Here is a 16,536-nt window from a genome sequence, read left to right on the forward strand (position 1 = left end):
GCAAGAATGCAGCAGAAACTTATCCAGTAAATAGGGAAGTTTTATAACTTTGTTGATGTTGTTTATGTCTTTTGGTGAACATCCACACATATAGCAACACCAATTAGAGCTTGTTACATTCGATAAGGCAGCATGAACTTTGCCATCTATTATTGTAACTTGAATGATATGTTTTACTGAAATAGGCTTCCCATTATTAAAATATCATTTTTAAATTGACTAAGTATTTGAGCTGTGAGGTCACATAAACTTTGCAGTGGTATGCTTGTAGTATAGTCAGTAAAAATCATATTGTTAGGGTAGCACAAAAGTTTTGATGCTTTAATATTGTTACATACAGGATACAGGTTGCATTTATTTTAAATATGGTATTTAAAAGCAGCTTTTGGTCATATTTGAATCTAGCATTAAAGCTAATGCTTCATTTCCAGAAAGCGTTGAAGACTTTACATTCTTATCTAAACATATTTTGTTGATTGCTTTAGCCATTTCTGTTTTTCTTTATTTATTTAATGAAACTTTTAAAGCAAGTAATAACTCATTTGACGAGTGACATTTTAGAAGTTTGCTAACTTAGTTTGATACCTAGTTCTAGAAGAACACTCTTGAAAGTCAGTATTTGGTGGTCGACCAGTGCTAGAAGAAGATAGAGAGCTTGCATTCGTTATGGTTATTTTGACTGCAGTAAAATCATTCAAATTAATTTCGTTATCAAGCTATTTAGCATTGCACCTAATAAATAAAGATTCTACATGTTTACAGGTATTTCAGCCCAATTTAAGATATGCTAAAATGCTCTTAAGACCTAATCTCTTAACAATGTCATTGTTGTGATCAAAGGGCAACTCAAAGAATGTTAGCAAATAAAAGTATGATTTCTCAGTGTCTTGAATTGAAATGATATTATCCTTTAAATAAATGTAAACATCAAAATATTTCATTTAAAAAAAAATAAAAATTGTTGTTTCTTCCGCACTGTAAAAAATCTGCAAAAAATTATTAGTACATAAACTAAATGTAGTAACATTAGATATACTGAAAAGTTTAGAAAAATTTTTAAAAATGTTGTGGAAGGGGGTGGGGGTGGAAGGCAGCAACAATCACTAAAATTAAAAGAAAAATTATTATTTCAATAAAACAGTTCGTAAATTTAAAAAAAATTATTCTATATTTGTATTTACACACTTTACATAATTTATTTGTAGTTAAAAAGTTATTACAAAATATCAGAGTTTTAAGAACTTATTAAAAATGTGTTTTTGCAATAAATACTATAAAACAAATATGATTTTTTTGTAACACATTTTATATTGAAAAAAGTTGCAAAATATTTATGATGCATGGCTATGTACATATATTAAGCATTAGATTTACATAATCAAATGCTTGTAGGATATTTGAGGATGGTTTGTAGGATATTTGAGGATGGTTTGTAGGATATTTGAGGATGGTTTGTAGGATATTTGTATATAATATAATTTGTATAAATATAATATAATTACATATTTTTGTATTTGAATTTGGAAATCTAAAGTTAATGTATTTGTGTTTGATCAAATGCTACCCTGGTAGCCAAATAAAACATTATACTTGTTTGTAATTTTTCTTCAGGATAAACTTAATTTTTTTTCAGGATAAATTAAACCAGAATTTGTTAGCAAATCCAGATGATAGTGTGCACCATACATGAAAACAAGTTTTTGCCAACAATAGCCATCGTTATGATATTTACAAAATCTTATATAAACTAAAAAAAAAAAAAACGAAACAAAAAAAAAAAAGGAAAAAGGGTATTTACATCCACAACATAATTTTTTAAGTTAAGACTACACAACTAAAATAGTTTTTAATTAGATTAGTAATTAGAATTTGCTTAACATGTTTTAGAGTTTAAAATACATGTTTTTACCATTACTTTATTGATTGTACTTACACCATATATGTACTTTACAGCTTACTTATTTATGTAAATGCAGGTGTCATTATGTCATATGATCTGTACAAGCAGTCTTATTGCAAACATTGCTAAATGTCAATGTCAATTTTTGTTAGTTGGCATCATATTTTGAACTCTGGTGAATACATTGGAAGAGTACTGATATTGCCAAGGCTGTCACTACAGCTTTTAAGCACCATCTATATCTCACCATCTATCTCTTTGAAACTCTTGCTGCTATTGGTTTCTTTGATGGTGCTATCACTATAAAGGAGAAGCACTTAATGATAGTTTCACCCTAAGAAGTTAAAGACTCAGAAGAACATTCAACTTCAGATAAAACAAATTCAGCCATTTTATCATTTAACTACTAAGAGACTTTACAGCTTTGTTACAAAGAGAACTACTTTACACAATTGTAGGCATATCCCAAGAGTTTTTACAACCCAGTCTATTTAGTGGGCCCAATGAGTGGGAATCTCAACCAGATGATGAACCAGAACATCTTGTGCAATCTCTAAATCTTTAATGACTTGATTGAATGTAAGGTGAGCAACTATGAAGAACAGAATCAGAAAAAAAATTGTTCAGAACCATATAAAAAATGTCTGCAACAATTAAGCCTTCAGCTGTTAATGCCATACTGCTATAAATGATTTCAAGAACATAAATGATAGGACTCAGACAATGATTGAGTAAAAATTTTATTCATTTTGATATTATCTACAATTGTCACAGGTATGTTTTAATTGCAATTGTATGTGTATATATATATATATATATATATATATATATATATATATATATATATATATATATATATATATATATATATATATATATATATATATATATATATATATATATATATATATGTATATATATATATATATATATATATATATATATATATATATATATATATATATATATATATATATATATATATATATATATATATATATATATATATATATATATATATATATATATATATATATATATATATATATATATATACAGTGCCGGTTTTAGCACTACAAGCGCTATGGGCAAGATTTCTACGGCGCCCCTAGCTCAATTTAACCCCATTCAAAAAAAAGGCAAAGGGTAAAATAACCAATTAGTTTCGCCCCTTTATATTCGGCCCCCTGGGCCATCGCCCAACCAGGCCCTACCCTAACGCCGCCACTGTGTATATATATATATATATATATATATATATATATATATATATATATATATAGATATGTAAATATATATATATAGATATGTAAATATATATATACATACATATATATATATATATATATATATATATATATATATATATATATATATATATATATATATATATATATATATATATATATATATATATACATCAGCAATATAAGGAAATCCAAACTTAAAAATTTTTTTTGCTCGTAATAATTTTTTAGCGGTTGTTTGGAAGCAATATTACAATTACTTTTGATTATAATTATTTTACTCTGGCTGAGATAAATAAAAATATTTTGATAGCATCTTTATGTTGAATATCTGAAAAAACAGTTACACTCACAAAATAAATAGTGATTCGAAACTTGAATCATTTTTTTCGAATCAAGTCTTAAATCAACACTAGTTTCACAAATCAAATCGATTCATAGAGCCCTAATACATACATACATACATACATATATATATATATATATATATATATATATATATATATATATATATATATATATATATATATATATATATATATATACATAAATGTATGTATGTATATATATGTATAAATATATATATATATATATTTTTTTGCAGCTTCTCTATAACTAGCACTAAGTAACAGAAAGTTGGAGAATATTTTGATAATGCTTTCATTTTTTAGAAGCATACTAAGCTGCAACAAATGTTGTAGATTAGGGTAAACCATATACATGGACTAGTAAAAGGATCATATTCAACATCACAGTTGGCTTGTTACTTTTTGTTTTTGTTTTCTTAAAATTTTTTCATCAGTTTAAAGAAAAAAAATACAACTAATTCTGTAATTTATTTTCAAAAAACACATTAACTTTATTTAATCAATTTAATCACTCTTTTTATAGTTTTTTATACTAATGCATTTAGTATTGAATGAAAATGGTCAAACTTATAATTTATCAAACTACATTAACCTTATACTACACCAGAAAACAAAAAATTCAAAACTGTTTTTAATACTTTAATAAACTTGCAAAATTCAATGAAAAATCCAAAAAAAATCTTGTTCTAGGTATATACAAAATTAATTTTTTTCAAAGACTGAGATTTTGTTTAGGAGCATTTTATTGTGGTGAATTGGTTTTGTTGTGCAATCTTATTTAAAAGATCATTCATTTGTATAAAGTACAGTAAAACTAACAAACATATTTTGAAATATCTTTTCAAAAAATAAATAAACTTATCAAAACAGTATATATTTACTTTTTATTTATTTATTTTATTTTTATTTATTGCAATAATAAACTGCAAATATGACTATTACTTACAATGCCATGTTTGACCAATATCTTTCGATGATAAACAACCATATTTCCTATAATTAAAATTAATGCAATAAAATTTGCATTAAACTAAACAAAATAATATATAATATATGTCACAATTAGTCACTATGTATAGAATTAAACTTAATGGTATTTTATTTAAAATAATATTTTTTTTTTTTTAAATATTAAAAATTTGATATAATATGATAGTAATTTTTTATTGAATGCTGTTTTCCTATTTGCACTTGATTTGTTTACTACTAGAAAGCTTGCAAAAAGTTGGATAATAATGCTACCAATTTTTTCTATAACATCCACACACATAAAGTTCTTCTGTTATATTTGCATAAAACAAACCACGAAAGTAAAATTCTAAATAAAATCACAAAACAAACTAAATATACGTAATTAATTAAAAGTTTAAATCACAAATAACTTCATAAATTTTATTGATTAAATAACAAATTAACCTGGCATTGTGTATTCTCTAAATTGTAGCGTAGAGTAAACGCCAAGTTGAGCATCAAAATAATACTGTTTTACTAAACAAATATCAATATGTTTTAAACCCATTGTTAATAACAAGTAGAAAAAATATTATTATTCTTTGTATATTTATAGTCTAAGAGCCAAAAAGTAAGAATGAAAATACTACAGATGACAGTAAAACTGTTTGACATTAGTTCAGAAAGATTTAAATCCCTTAAACCTCAAAAACTTAAAAGATGTTAACTTTTTTTAAGATCAAACAAATAAAATTAAAAAAATCTTAATAAGTACTTCTTTTGTAATATTGAAACTCCATTGTGAAATAATTTTAAAAATCAACAAATACCACAGAAGACCAAGCTCAGGACTATATCAGCTCAAAATATACAGAGACTGTAGTACAGACATAAATTGGAGCATTATATATATATATATATATATATATATATATATATATATATATATATATATATATTTATATATATATGTATATATATATATATATATTTGTATGCATATATATATATGTATATATATATATGTATGCATATATATTTACGTATATATATATATATATATATATATATATATATATATATATATATATGTATATATATATGTATAAATACATATATATATATTTATATATACGTATATATATATATATATTTATATATATACATATATATATATATATATATATATATATATATATATATATATATATATATACATGTATTTATATATATATATATATATATATATATATATATATATATATATATATATATATATATATATATATACATATATGCATATTTATATATATATTTATATTTATATATATATATATTAAATATAAAATATAGAAAAAAGAAATCGTAGCATTCAATGAACTTACAATTACAGTTGTACCCATCTCCAAAATAGGGAAGTTTACAATTACAATAGAAGGTACGGACTAAGTTTATACAACTACTGTAATTTGAGCATCCAGTGTTTGTTTGACATTCATTGAAATCTAATTATAATGAAATAATAATCTAATAAATTGTTTAACATTTTAAAATGTTTATCATTAACATTCAAATTTGAATACTATTGATACATCTTTCATATATATTAGGTTAGCCTTAAGGTAGCCCAAAAAGATTTGGAAATATAATTTTTCTTTATTTCAGTAAATAGTTTGAAAAACAATTTTTTAATAGTGCAAATACTATTTTTTTTTAATTTACTTTTTTATGTTTAATGTCCATAATTAAACTTAGGTGGTTTTGGTGGGTTTCTATTATAACGTTTTTTTATTTAAATAATATTGAAAGAGTTAAAGCACATTTTTTATAACCTGACACCCTACTTAGAGACACCCTACTTAGAGACGCTCTACCTATTAGCTAACCTGTTTAGCAGTTCAAGAGTGAGTTTCTTTTATTGTAATACAACCAGTAGGAAGACTATCATCTAAGGTCAAGATCTCCTTCTAAAAATCAGAATTTTTTTCTCTTCATTAAGTTGCCTTCCTCATGGCTAAAAAGTTTCACGTGCTCTAATTTAGGATTAGTTTGACATCATGAACATATAACATTTTAAAATCAAAACATTCCATGTTTAGAACTATATTTAAAATCTAAATTTTTTTTTTTTCAAAATTTAATTTTATATATAATTTCTGAGCATAGAATTAGAAAATTGTGTTACAGAATTTTCCAGTTTGTAGTACTTTTACGAAATAAGTAAGAGTAAATTTCTTAAGTTAAATTAAAATATTTTTAAACTCATAATAAATTTTTTTTTAAAAACATAAAAAAGTTAAAAATGAATAAAATAAAACCTTCCCAACAATGTTGCAAGCAACCACTATTATACTGCTAGCTACTAGTTGTTAATTATTATATTGAAAGAAGACTTGAAAAGTTGGAGGTTGTATGAGTCAGGAAAATATAAAGATGTAAGAGAGTTTCAAAGCATCGAAGTGCAGGGAAAAAAACTAGATGAATAAAAGTTTTTAGAGCATGAAGGGACAGATACAGTAAAAGGATCAACAATGAGTTTTGGAATTAAATATGATAACTCGTTTGAGCAGCAACTTTAAAAAAAAAAACATTTTCACTTTCAACAAAGCTGCAAGCAACCACTATTAGAGTTGGAAGTTACTGGAAAAGAAAAGATGAAGCTTATAAAACAAAATAATGATAGAGACGACTTAAAAGATTGCAAATTATATTATTCAGTAAAACAAAATGAAGGAAGCAAACTCCAAAGAACTGATGTTCAAGGAAAAAAACTAGATGAATAAAAATTTTTGGAGCACTTAGGAACAGTCACAGTTAAGAATGAGACTTAATTGAATGATGAGTAACACAAGAATAAATTTTAGTGGATGGCACAAGAGACACTAGCTCTTTAGAGCAGTGCTCATTATAGTATTTGTAGAAAAGAGAAAGAGAAGCAACATTACATAGATGTAATAATGGTTAGAGGTTGGCTGCAAGAGCAGGTCCAACTATGTTTACAATGTGTTTTTGGACTTTGTTTAAAAGAGAAAGGGCATCATTTGAAGATCTACTCTAGATATAACAACAATATTCAATACAAGGACAGATTAGAGATTTATAAAACTAAAGAATAGTATCTGGAGTAAGAAAATGGCATGCACAATAAATAGATTGAAATTAAGAGTTAACCCTAAAAGATGAAGGGTAGATGACTCATCAAGTACATTACAGTTCATAAATATAGAAAGATCAAGATTATTGCTTATCTAGTATTGCTAATATAACTAAAAAATTGAGTTTTATCTGAGTTAAAGTTCACCAGCCACTGAGAACCCCATGCTGTAGCAGATGCAAGAACCTTTTCAAGCTTAAATTTCCCTTCCAAACAATCAGAGAGTGTTGTCTTTATATCAAAACAAGAATAAATGGTGGTATTGCCAGCAAACAGTGCTACCTAAGATGTGAGAGTTTCTGGGAAATTGCTAGTGTAAATTAAAAAAGTATAGGGCCAAGGGTAGAACCTTGAGGTATGCCTGAGGTTACAGAAAATGAAGAAGAGTGCTGTCCATCGAGGACAACTTTTATACTATGATTGGAAAGAAAGGATTTAATAATATTATTAAATCCTTTCTTTCCAATCATAGTATAAAACCAAACTTTATCAAAGCTTTAGAAATGTTAAGAGCCTTAACCTCTCCACATCTATCTAATGCCCAATAAAACCTTTATAACCATTGTAACCTTTATAACCGTTAACAAATTAGCAGTAAAACAAGAAGATCAAAATCCTTATTGATGATTAGAAAGTTTTTAGATTTGAGATAAGAAAAGTGTTTGAAATTTAAAAACTAAAAAAACTTGCTCATGATAGGAAGAAGACTAATGGGATGGTAGTTAGACAAATTTTTGAAAATAGGGATAAAAGTTGCTGCTTTCCAGCAGGATGGTAAGCAAGACTCTGATAAACACTTGTAAAATACTTATGAATATAGTTAGTATAGACAACAGCTCCAGAGAACACTTCTGAAAGACTATAACAAGTATGTTGTCTGGACCACGAGCTGTAGAAGAGTCTAACCACTTTAGAGACAGAAGCTGGAGTGATACAAATAATCAACAATGTTTACTATGCATTTCTGCTTGGTACTTTAGAAATTTTTGGATTTGTTAAAGAACTTGACTCAAAGCACAGATACTACTCAGTACACTATTTAATAGTCCAAACAATTGCCTCATTACTATTAATAAACCCTAAGCTGTAATAAAAAGCTCCGAATGTGGCCTTGACAATGCACACTAAAAGTATGAACAGGGACACCATCCATACAAAATATGGCCCTGTTAGTACTCTGATACTTTACAGCTATTGATGGAATCAGCCTCCCTGAGAGCTACCATAGAGTTTGGGAAATCTGACTACCAGCTGGCCTTAGAACAATTAAAACTGAGTTTTAGAGCTGTACCCTCATTAGGAAATAATAGAATAAGTTGCCTTGTCATGAAAACAGAGACACAAGCAAAACCCATGGATTATATCTGTTTAATCTTTAAGTTTTTGCCATGGAAACCTTCTACAAATCAGTAGCAGGATGCATTTAATGTCTGCCTAAAATGAGCATTTCTATCAAGACACCATCTTTAGTCTTTACTCAACCAAGAGCCATTAGACAGAGGGTGTGTTAAGTAAAAGCTGGCTTCTCCTAGCCTTTGTCTAAAAAAGCGTATCCTACAAGTCAGCAGGGCATGAAGCAAGTTGTACTGGGTTACATGTTACTAGCAGCAGGATAACCTGACCTGACTAATAAGTCTTAGAAAATCAGAATTCTTTTCTTTTAAAAATATTGGTAAAAATGCTTTTTAAATGTCTGAGATAAAAGCATATTTAACTTTAAAGTTGTTAATAAAACAAAAGACGATTATCACATTCTTAAACATTATTTAATTGATATTAAACGAAAACATATATGCTAGTGCTAGACCACTACTAAGAGAAATCAGAGTGCTCAATGTATATGAAAAAAATATTCTTATACTATTATGTATGTTTATGTTTTAAAATATATCCTTTTAATAAAAACTTTTGTTTATCTTAGAAATTGAATGTTTTATGTATTGATACAGCATCCTTATTTATTTTATATGGCTCTTAAAACATGTATGGTATTATTTAATTATACTGACACAATTTGTTGATGAAAAAATGTTGATACAGATTTACTTGGTGTTGTATGTATAAATGTATGTATATATATTTGTGCGTGTAAATTGATTGTTGAGACATTTTAATTTCTTCTTTCTTTTTTTATTTTTATAAGCTGTATTTTTTAGTTGAATTAACGGGGCTAAATGATAAGACCTTTTCTTCTACCAACTCCAATCGAAATTTTTATGTTATATTTTTATGTTACAAAAATATTGTGAAACTTAATCTTAAATAACAAAGTAAATAAATTGTTGCATTAAACTTATTGTTGAACTTTTCCTTTAAAAAATAACTTTGTAACATTATAATTATGGAATAAATTTGCATGGTGGTCCTACCCCTGAATTTTATATAGATTAGCAGCCCTTACTTGTATTCAGTAATAATTTCGAAACATTAAATTTATTGACTGTACAAACAAATACCTTGATTTTATTTGAACTTAGTTAATATTTTAAGAATTAACTTTTATCATTGAATTGAATTGAAAAGATTATAAGGTGTATTTTTATACTGTATATTTGTAAAATTTTTACATTAAAAGAAACATTTTATTAAACTTGTTTTCTATTTATACTTTATAAAATTAAGTAGATATATCATTTTCGCTCTACCTAAAGTCTTTTAAATGTGATTTAGTAATAATTGTAAGTATTACATAAAGTAATTAATAAAGCGTTTTTATTTATCAGTATAATTATATCAGCAACTTTAAAATTATTATTAAAAACAAAAAATTATTTGCATCATTTTTTTGCAAGGTCATTGCAGATGGTGGTCACGTTTTTTTAACTGATGAAAAAAAAAAAAGAAAGAAAGAAAATCTAAAACTGTGTTAAATATCAAAAGAAAATAAAGAGTAAAAAAAAACAAGTCATATTATAAACAAAGAAACACTTAAAAAGTAAATACTCAAAGTTAACACTTAAAAAAACTAACAAAAGAAAATTTGAACATCAATTTGTACAATGTTAAAAAAACTTACAAAAGAAATTTTGAACATTGATTAAAATGCTACCAACTTTTCTAAACCTTTTTTTTCGCCGAAAATAACAAAAAGTTACTATTTTTATAAAGTTTTTGTGTTTGCATTTTCGTTTTGTAGTTTTTGCTTTCATTTTGTAGTTTTTGTGTTATGCCTTTTCGTTTGCATAAAGTTTGTAATTATTTGTGCTGTTGTTGCTAATTATTTTTATTGTTGTTTGCTGTTTTTCTATTTTACTAACTTTTCTACACCTTTTTTTTTTGCCATAAATAATAAAAGATTATATTTATTTTTAATTTAATTTTGTAGAAGTTTTTGTGTTTGCATTTTCATTTTGTAGTTTTTGTGTTTTGCCTTTTCATGTGTGTAAAGTTTGTTTTTATTTGTTCTTATTATTCAATTTATTATAGCTTTATTGTTATTATTATTATTTTTAAATTAAATTAATTTACACATGCTTTTATTTATGCTATTTTTTGTTTGTTTGTTTATTCATTTTATTTAGGTGTCACTCCGATGACTAGTTTTCAACTATATGAGTGAAACCTAACCTAAGTTTGTAAAATTATAAAAACCTTGTAAATTTTCAACTTTTTGTTGAATAAATGGATTATAATATTGAGTATGTCTTTTCATGTTATTAAATATGCAATATACAAATTCTTAGGTGATTTTTTACAATATTTTAAAACAAAAGCCACAAGGTAGTAGCTTAATGTATCTCTACTTAGCAAAAGTGTAACAGGTGAATAAACTTTTTTCTGGGACTTCATAAAAAAATGGTATCATACATATCTTATATTGCATACATAAGAAAACATTAATTTAGTATATGATAAAAAAAGTGTTACTGAAATATAACAAACTATTTGGAAGAAAAAAAAGTTTACCGTGAGTATAAAGAACTTCAAGATGAGCTCTATCAAAGTTACCAAATTTTGTGCCATTTATTATACTTACTTGTCCATAACAGTCAAATGCCCCATAGTAGTAAGCCAAACCCATATATGTTATTCTTTTAAATACTGATGCCATTTCATTAGCTGACTTAAAATTGGCAGTTATAGTTAAACCTTGAATCCCATAGTACAGGTTATTATTTTTTAGAGAATATTTTACATATAATTTTTTACTTTGATTTTGTGATAATGTTTTGCCGTTGATTCTATTAACTGCATACATGGTTGAATAATAAAAAGGTGCAGCCATTGTAGTGCAATTAAAAGTGTCTATAACTGGTAAAGTAGGGTCAGACAAGAACCGACTAATAAAAGAGTTTCCAAATGAGATGGCTTTTGGTAAAGCTAAAACAAATTTAAGCTACATTACTACAGTGTTAATATTAATTTTTGTTTTCAAACTCAGATATCAGTTTTAAAAAGATTTTTAAAACAAACACATTTATTTTTTGATCATCCATTTCATACACTGAATTTTCAAGAGGTAAAAATTAAAAATTATATGTTTTTATATTTTTCAATTTAAGTAGATAATGTTTCAAAAATTACTATGTATACTTTCAAAAGTATTTGATTTTTAATAATTACAAATTTTCAAAAATTAATTTTAAATAAAATTAAATTTAATATCATTGGATACTTGGATATAAAGGTAAAAAGGTAAAAATTAGCAAATTTAAAGTGTTAACCAAAAAAACAACCCACCAAAAAAGAATATAAATAAGAAAATAAACTAACAAATCTGAAAAATTTTAACCCATCTACTACAAGCTATAATACCATCAACATCATGCATTAAAAATTACAATGAAGACATGATATACACAATCAACCCAAAATAGCCAATTTTACAAAACATTATTTGAGGCAAAATTGGATATTGAAATCATTTAAAAACGTTTTTTTCAAATTCTATGTTTGTGTTTTTAACCTTGTTCTTTTTATTCTTAAAACATGTGTTTGGATTTCACTTTTTAATGTATGTTTTTGGATTTTCAGAAAACTTTTAAAAAGAAAAGACTGGCTAAAAATAAATACATGCCATCCAAAAAAATATACTTTTTACAACTTTTTTTGTTTCTTCAACAATTAGAAATTTTACTTGCTGTTCTAATATTTGACATATATGTTTTGACACACACTCTATAACATATATATATATATACTGTTACATTTATTTTCGCAATTAATAATAACTTTACATGTAATATAAAAAATAGCATCTATACTATGTTATATATACAGTTCCAAATATGACAATAGTTGAAAAACAGTAAAATATATAGAAAATGAAAAATAAAATATATAGTTTAGGAGAAAGAAAACGGAATCGGTAGTGAAAAAATAGCAAGTACATAAAAGAGAGGCAACTTTAGGTATTTCAGTTAAGCTTAAACAATTACTGAAAGCTCTAAGCTGTCGCAGAAAAAAGATCCAATTCAATATCAAACATCCTGTTCAAAATCCTGCAATCAAAAGGTAACAAGTTTTTGCTATCAATAAATAGACCTTAGAGGGTTAGATTATCAGAAAAATTATTGATATAGATGAGAAACAATACAAGACCCAAATTGGAACCTTTTCTTAAGTTACAGGAAATAAAAGTAAATGCTTTACTTCAAGGACAACTATAATATTATGGTAATACTTAGGGATTTTTCGTAAAGTACGTATGCAAATATGGGATGATGGAAGGAGGGGGGGGGGGGAAGGGGTGAGAGAGAGGGGGGTTTATCCAAAAAACGTACAAATGCATACAAGGGTAGGGAGTTAAAGACAGCGAATATGTACTTGGTTTGATTCTTAAACAATTTCTTGTTGTCTATCTATTTAAAACTTGATATCTTTTTAACAAAAACATTGAATTTCACTAGTTTAAAAAATCATGGATATTAAGGATAAGCAAAGCTAAACGAACATACATCAATGGACGATTAGTTATAGAGGAGGAGGGGTTAATATAAAAATGGTAGAACCTTTCTGTTATAACAAGTCAATAATAAAAAAAGAGGACCAAAATCTGTACTAATTGTCACAGAGTAAGTTGACAGACTCAAGATAAGATATTGTTTTTAATTAAAGACCTTACTAAAAATAATAATAAGACTGATTGGACAATAGCTAGATGGATCAAAGCGATCTCTGGAGTTTTTTAAAAATGGTTTCACAGATGCCAACTCGTCAGGCAAAAAAAAAGATTAAGTTAAGCACTTATTAAAATTTATGTGAAAAATAAGTTTTCTACTTAAACTTCAAGTCTTCTACAGCTAATGATCATTCTAATGACCCAAATCAATTGTCTAACAATAGATCAAGCTGTTTTTCTGACAAGAAGAGTGCGGTCATTAGATTTATAATATGTATTAGAAGAAAAGTTTGTTAACAGTTCTGTTTGTAATAAATTTTTTACAATGATAAAAAGATGTTTGTTGTAAAGAGATTTGAATTAAAAAGATGAAATGTTTACATTTAGAAATAACAGCAGAACAAAAAGGAGAAAACTATGGGGTAAAGTCAGGCTTGACTAGAAAACAATAAATAAAAATCTCCATAAATATCTGAATTCCTGAGATAATGCAGAAGGTGCAATTTTCAGTAGAAAGACAATAGATATTAGCACAAGGACCATCAGGAAAAAAATCACAAAAAGAATCCCAGTCAGCCTGAAATTAGAAGTGGGAAATACAATCTTAGGGTGAACCAGATACAGAAGAAGTATAAGATAAAGATCATAGCATGATCTGAACCACTTAAAGGAGAAGGAGAAACTGAGAATCAGCTAGGATCAATGACAAGACACTAATTAAAGACTAAAAATGATTAGGTTCGTCTGGAAAATGAATCATATTTTAAATAATTTAAGTAAAAGATTGAGACAAAATCTTTGAACTTTTGTGCTTGCAGAGCTAGTGGTACTAAAGTCGAGCCATTTAGTGTGATGAACATTTCATGAACAAAGTCACCAATAACAATAGTAATGGCTGATCGATAAAGAGAAATAGCTTTCCTAACTTCATCCACCTCTGGGTAAGTTTTATAATTTCAGTAAGGAAGAAGGCATGAACTTCCTTTCAAATGTTCTTCTGTGGTGCTCTGTAATAAAAACTTAAGGTCTTCTCGGGGCACCTAAAAAAAAAATTATTTTCTCTCTCTGCTGATAAATGCGCCTCCTATGTAACCTCATGGATCCAGGCAGGAATGGAAGCTTTTATCCCTTCTTGTCATTTCTAAGCCAAGCCTCATTATACTCCATGGTTTTCAACTTCTTGTGCAGCTGATATATATTACCGTAATCACTTTTTTCATCTTTTTTAAAAAAACAACTCTCTTGTAAACAAATGTCTATTGCAAGATATTAATGTAAAAAGGTACTGTCTGATGCTAAACTCCATTACTCTCAGTTCACTAAATCTTGTATCTTATGTCAGAAGTTAGGATCTAGAGACTTTGGAAAATTTTCAACAGTGCAATTAACAAAGGTAGGTCTAACATTCCCTTTCTCATTCATGGGACTGATTTTATTACCTCTTCCAAGGATAAGGCAGAGTTTATTTGCAAAGAACTTTTCTTCTAATTCAATTCTTGAATCTTATGGCCGTTCTCTTCCTTTCATTCTAATTAAACAGGTTAACCCATTGTTAGACATTCAAACCACTCCAGCTTCCATTGCTGAAGTCATATCTCCATTAAACTCTTCTACAGCTTGTAGTCCAGATAACATTCCTGTCATAGTCTTATAAAAATGTTCTTCAAAAATTATTTTTGTTCTCTCTAAACTATTTAATAAGTGCTTGACTGAGTCTTGTTTTCCTGCCTGCTAGAAAATAGCATTTGTGGTTCCAATTTTCAAAAAATCTAGAAAACATTTAGACCCCCCCCCCCCCAATTATTTTCCAATCATATTTCTATCTGCTATTAGCAAGGTCTACAAATCTTTGATCATCATGTCACGTCTTAAGTCAAATAACTTACTGTCGAACAATCAAAAAGTTTTTCGATCTTCTTGCTCTACGGCTGATTTGCTAACTGTTGTAACTAAAAGACTTTATTGTGCATTTAATGGAGGCTAGGGCTACAGCTCTTGAAATATCTAAAGCTTTTGATAAAGTTAGGCATGCTGGTCTTCTTCATAAGCTTGCTTCATATGGTGTATCTGGGAAAGTTTAAGATTATCAAATTTTTTCTTTCCAATCACTTTATTAACACTCTTCTTCATTTGCAGTAACTTTTAGGGTACCTCAAGGTTCTATCCTTGATCCGGTTTTGTTTCTTATCTACATCAATGACCTTCCGGACAATCTTATATCTAAAGTGGCTCTTTTTAATGATGACTTAGAACAGGCACTCAATCTTGGATTTGATCTCACTTCTATAACAGATTGGGGCTTGCAGTGGCTAGTAAATTTCAACTGCAACTAAACTCAGTTATTTACAGCAAATAACTATTGCAATACTGTAATCATTCTTATATTGATGAATAGCAGGCCACTCATTGAGTCTTTTTTTTTAAGTCTCTTCGATTATCCTTCATTACTGACCTCTCATGGAAACCATATATAAAATCAATTGCTCTAATTTTACAAATCTCTTATTCACCACCTCATTTTTTTATTATATTTGGGCTGGTTCGTCCAATGATGCTCTTTATCTTTTTCTTTACAAGGTCCGAAAACGCATTGTAAGCGCATGTGGACCTACTATATCTCCCAAGCTTGAGCCTCTCTCCCATCATGGTCAAGTTGCATCTCTATCTCTCTTCTACAAATGCTATCATGGTTGCTGCTCAAAGAATCACCTTTAGTTCCATAAACTAAAACTCATTCTCCCATGACTCGTCATTCAGCAAAGTCTCATCTTATTTCTGTATCTATCTCAGTATGCTCAGAAAACTGTTATCTAGTTTTTTTTCCCACACTGCAACCCTTTAGGACTCTCTCCCAT

The 16,536-nt window shown here is 27.1% G+C and overlaps 1 protein-coding gene across 1 annotated transcript in view; it reads right to left on the bottom strand.

Moving 5' to 3' along the window:
- Positions 1-16,536, bottom strand: part of LOC105847042 (uncharacterized) — a 48,215-nt gene that overhangs the window by 13,682 nt on the left and 17,997 nt on the right. Inside the window, exons 4-8 of the mRNA XM_065813639.1 lie at positions 11,527-11,940; positions 5,852-5,971; positions 4,932-5,003; positions 4,758-4,833; positions 4,462-4,508 (exon numbers count right to left, since the gene is read on the bottom strand). Coding sequence (XP_065669711.1) covers positions 4,462-4,508; positions 4,758-4,833; positions 4,932-5,003; positions 5,852-5,971; positions 11,527-11,940 — 729 coding nt within the window. The remainder of the gene's footprint in view (positions 1-4,461; positions 4,509-4,757; positions 4,834-4,931; positions 5,004-5,851; positions 5,972-11,526; positions 11,941-16,536) is intronic.

Source organism: Hydra vulgaris, chromosome 12, assembly GCF_038396675.1.
Source record: "Hydra vulgaris chromosome 12, alternate assembly HydraT2T_AEP".
Classification (NCBI taxonomy): domain Eukaryota; kingdom Metazoa; phylum Cnidaria; class Hydrozoa; order Anthoathecata; family Hydridae; genus Hydra; species Hydra vulgaris.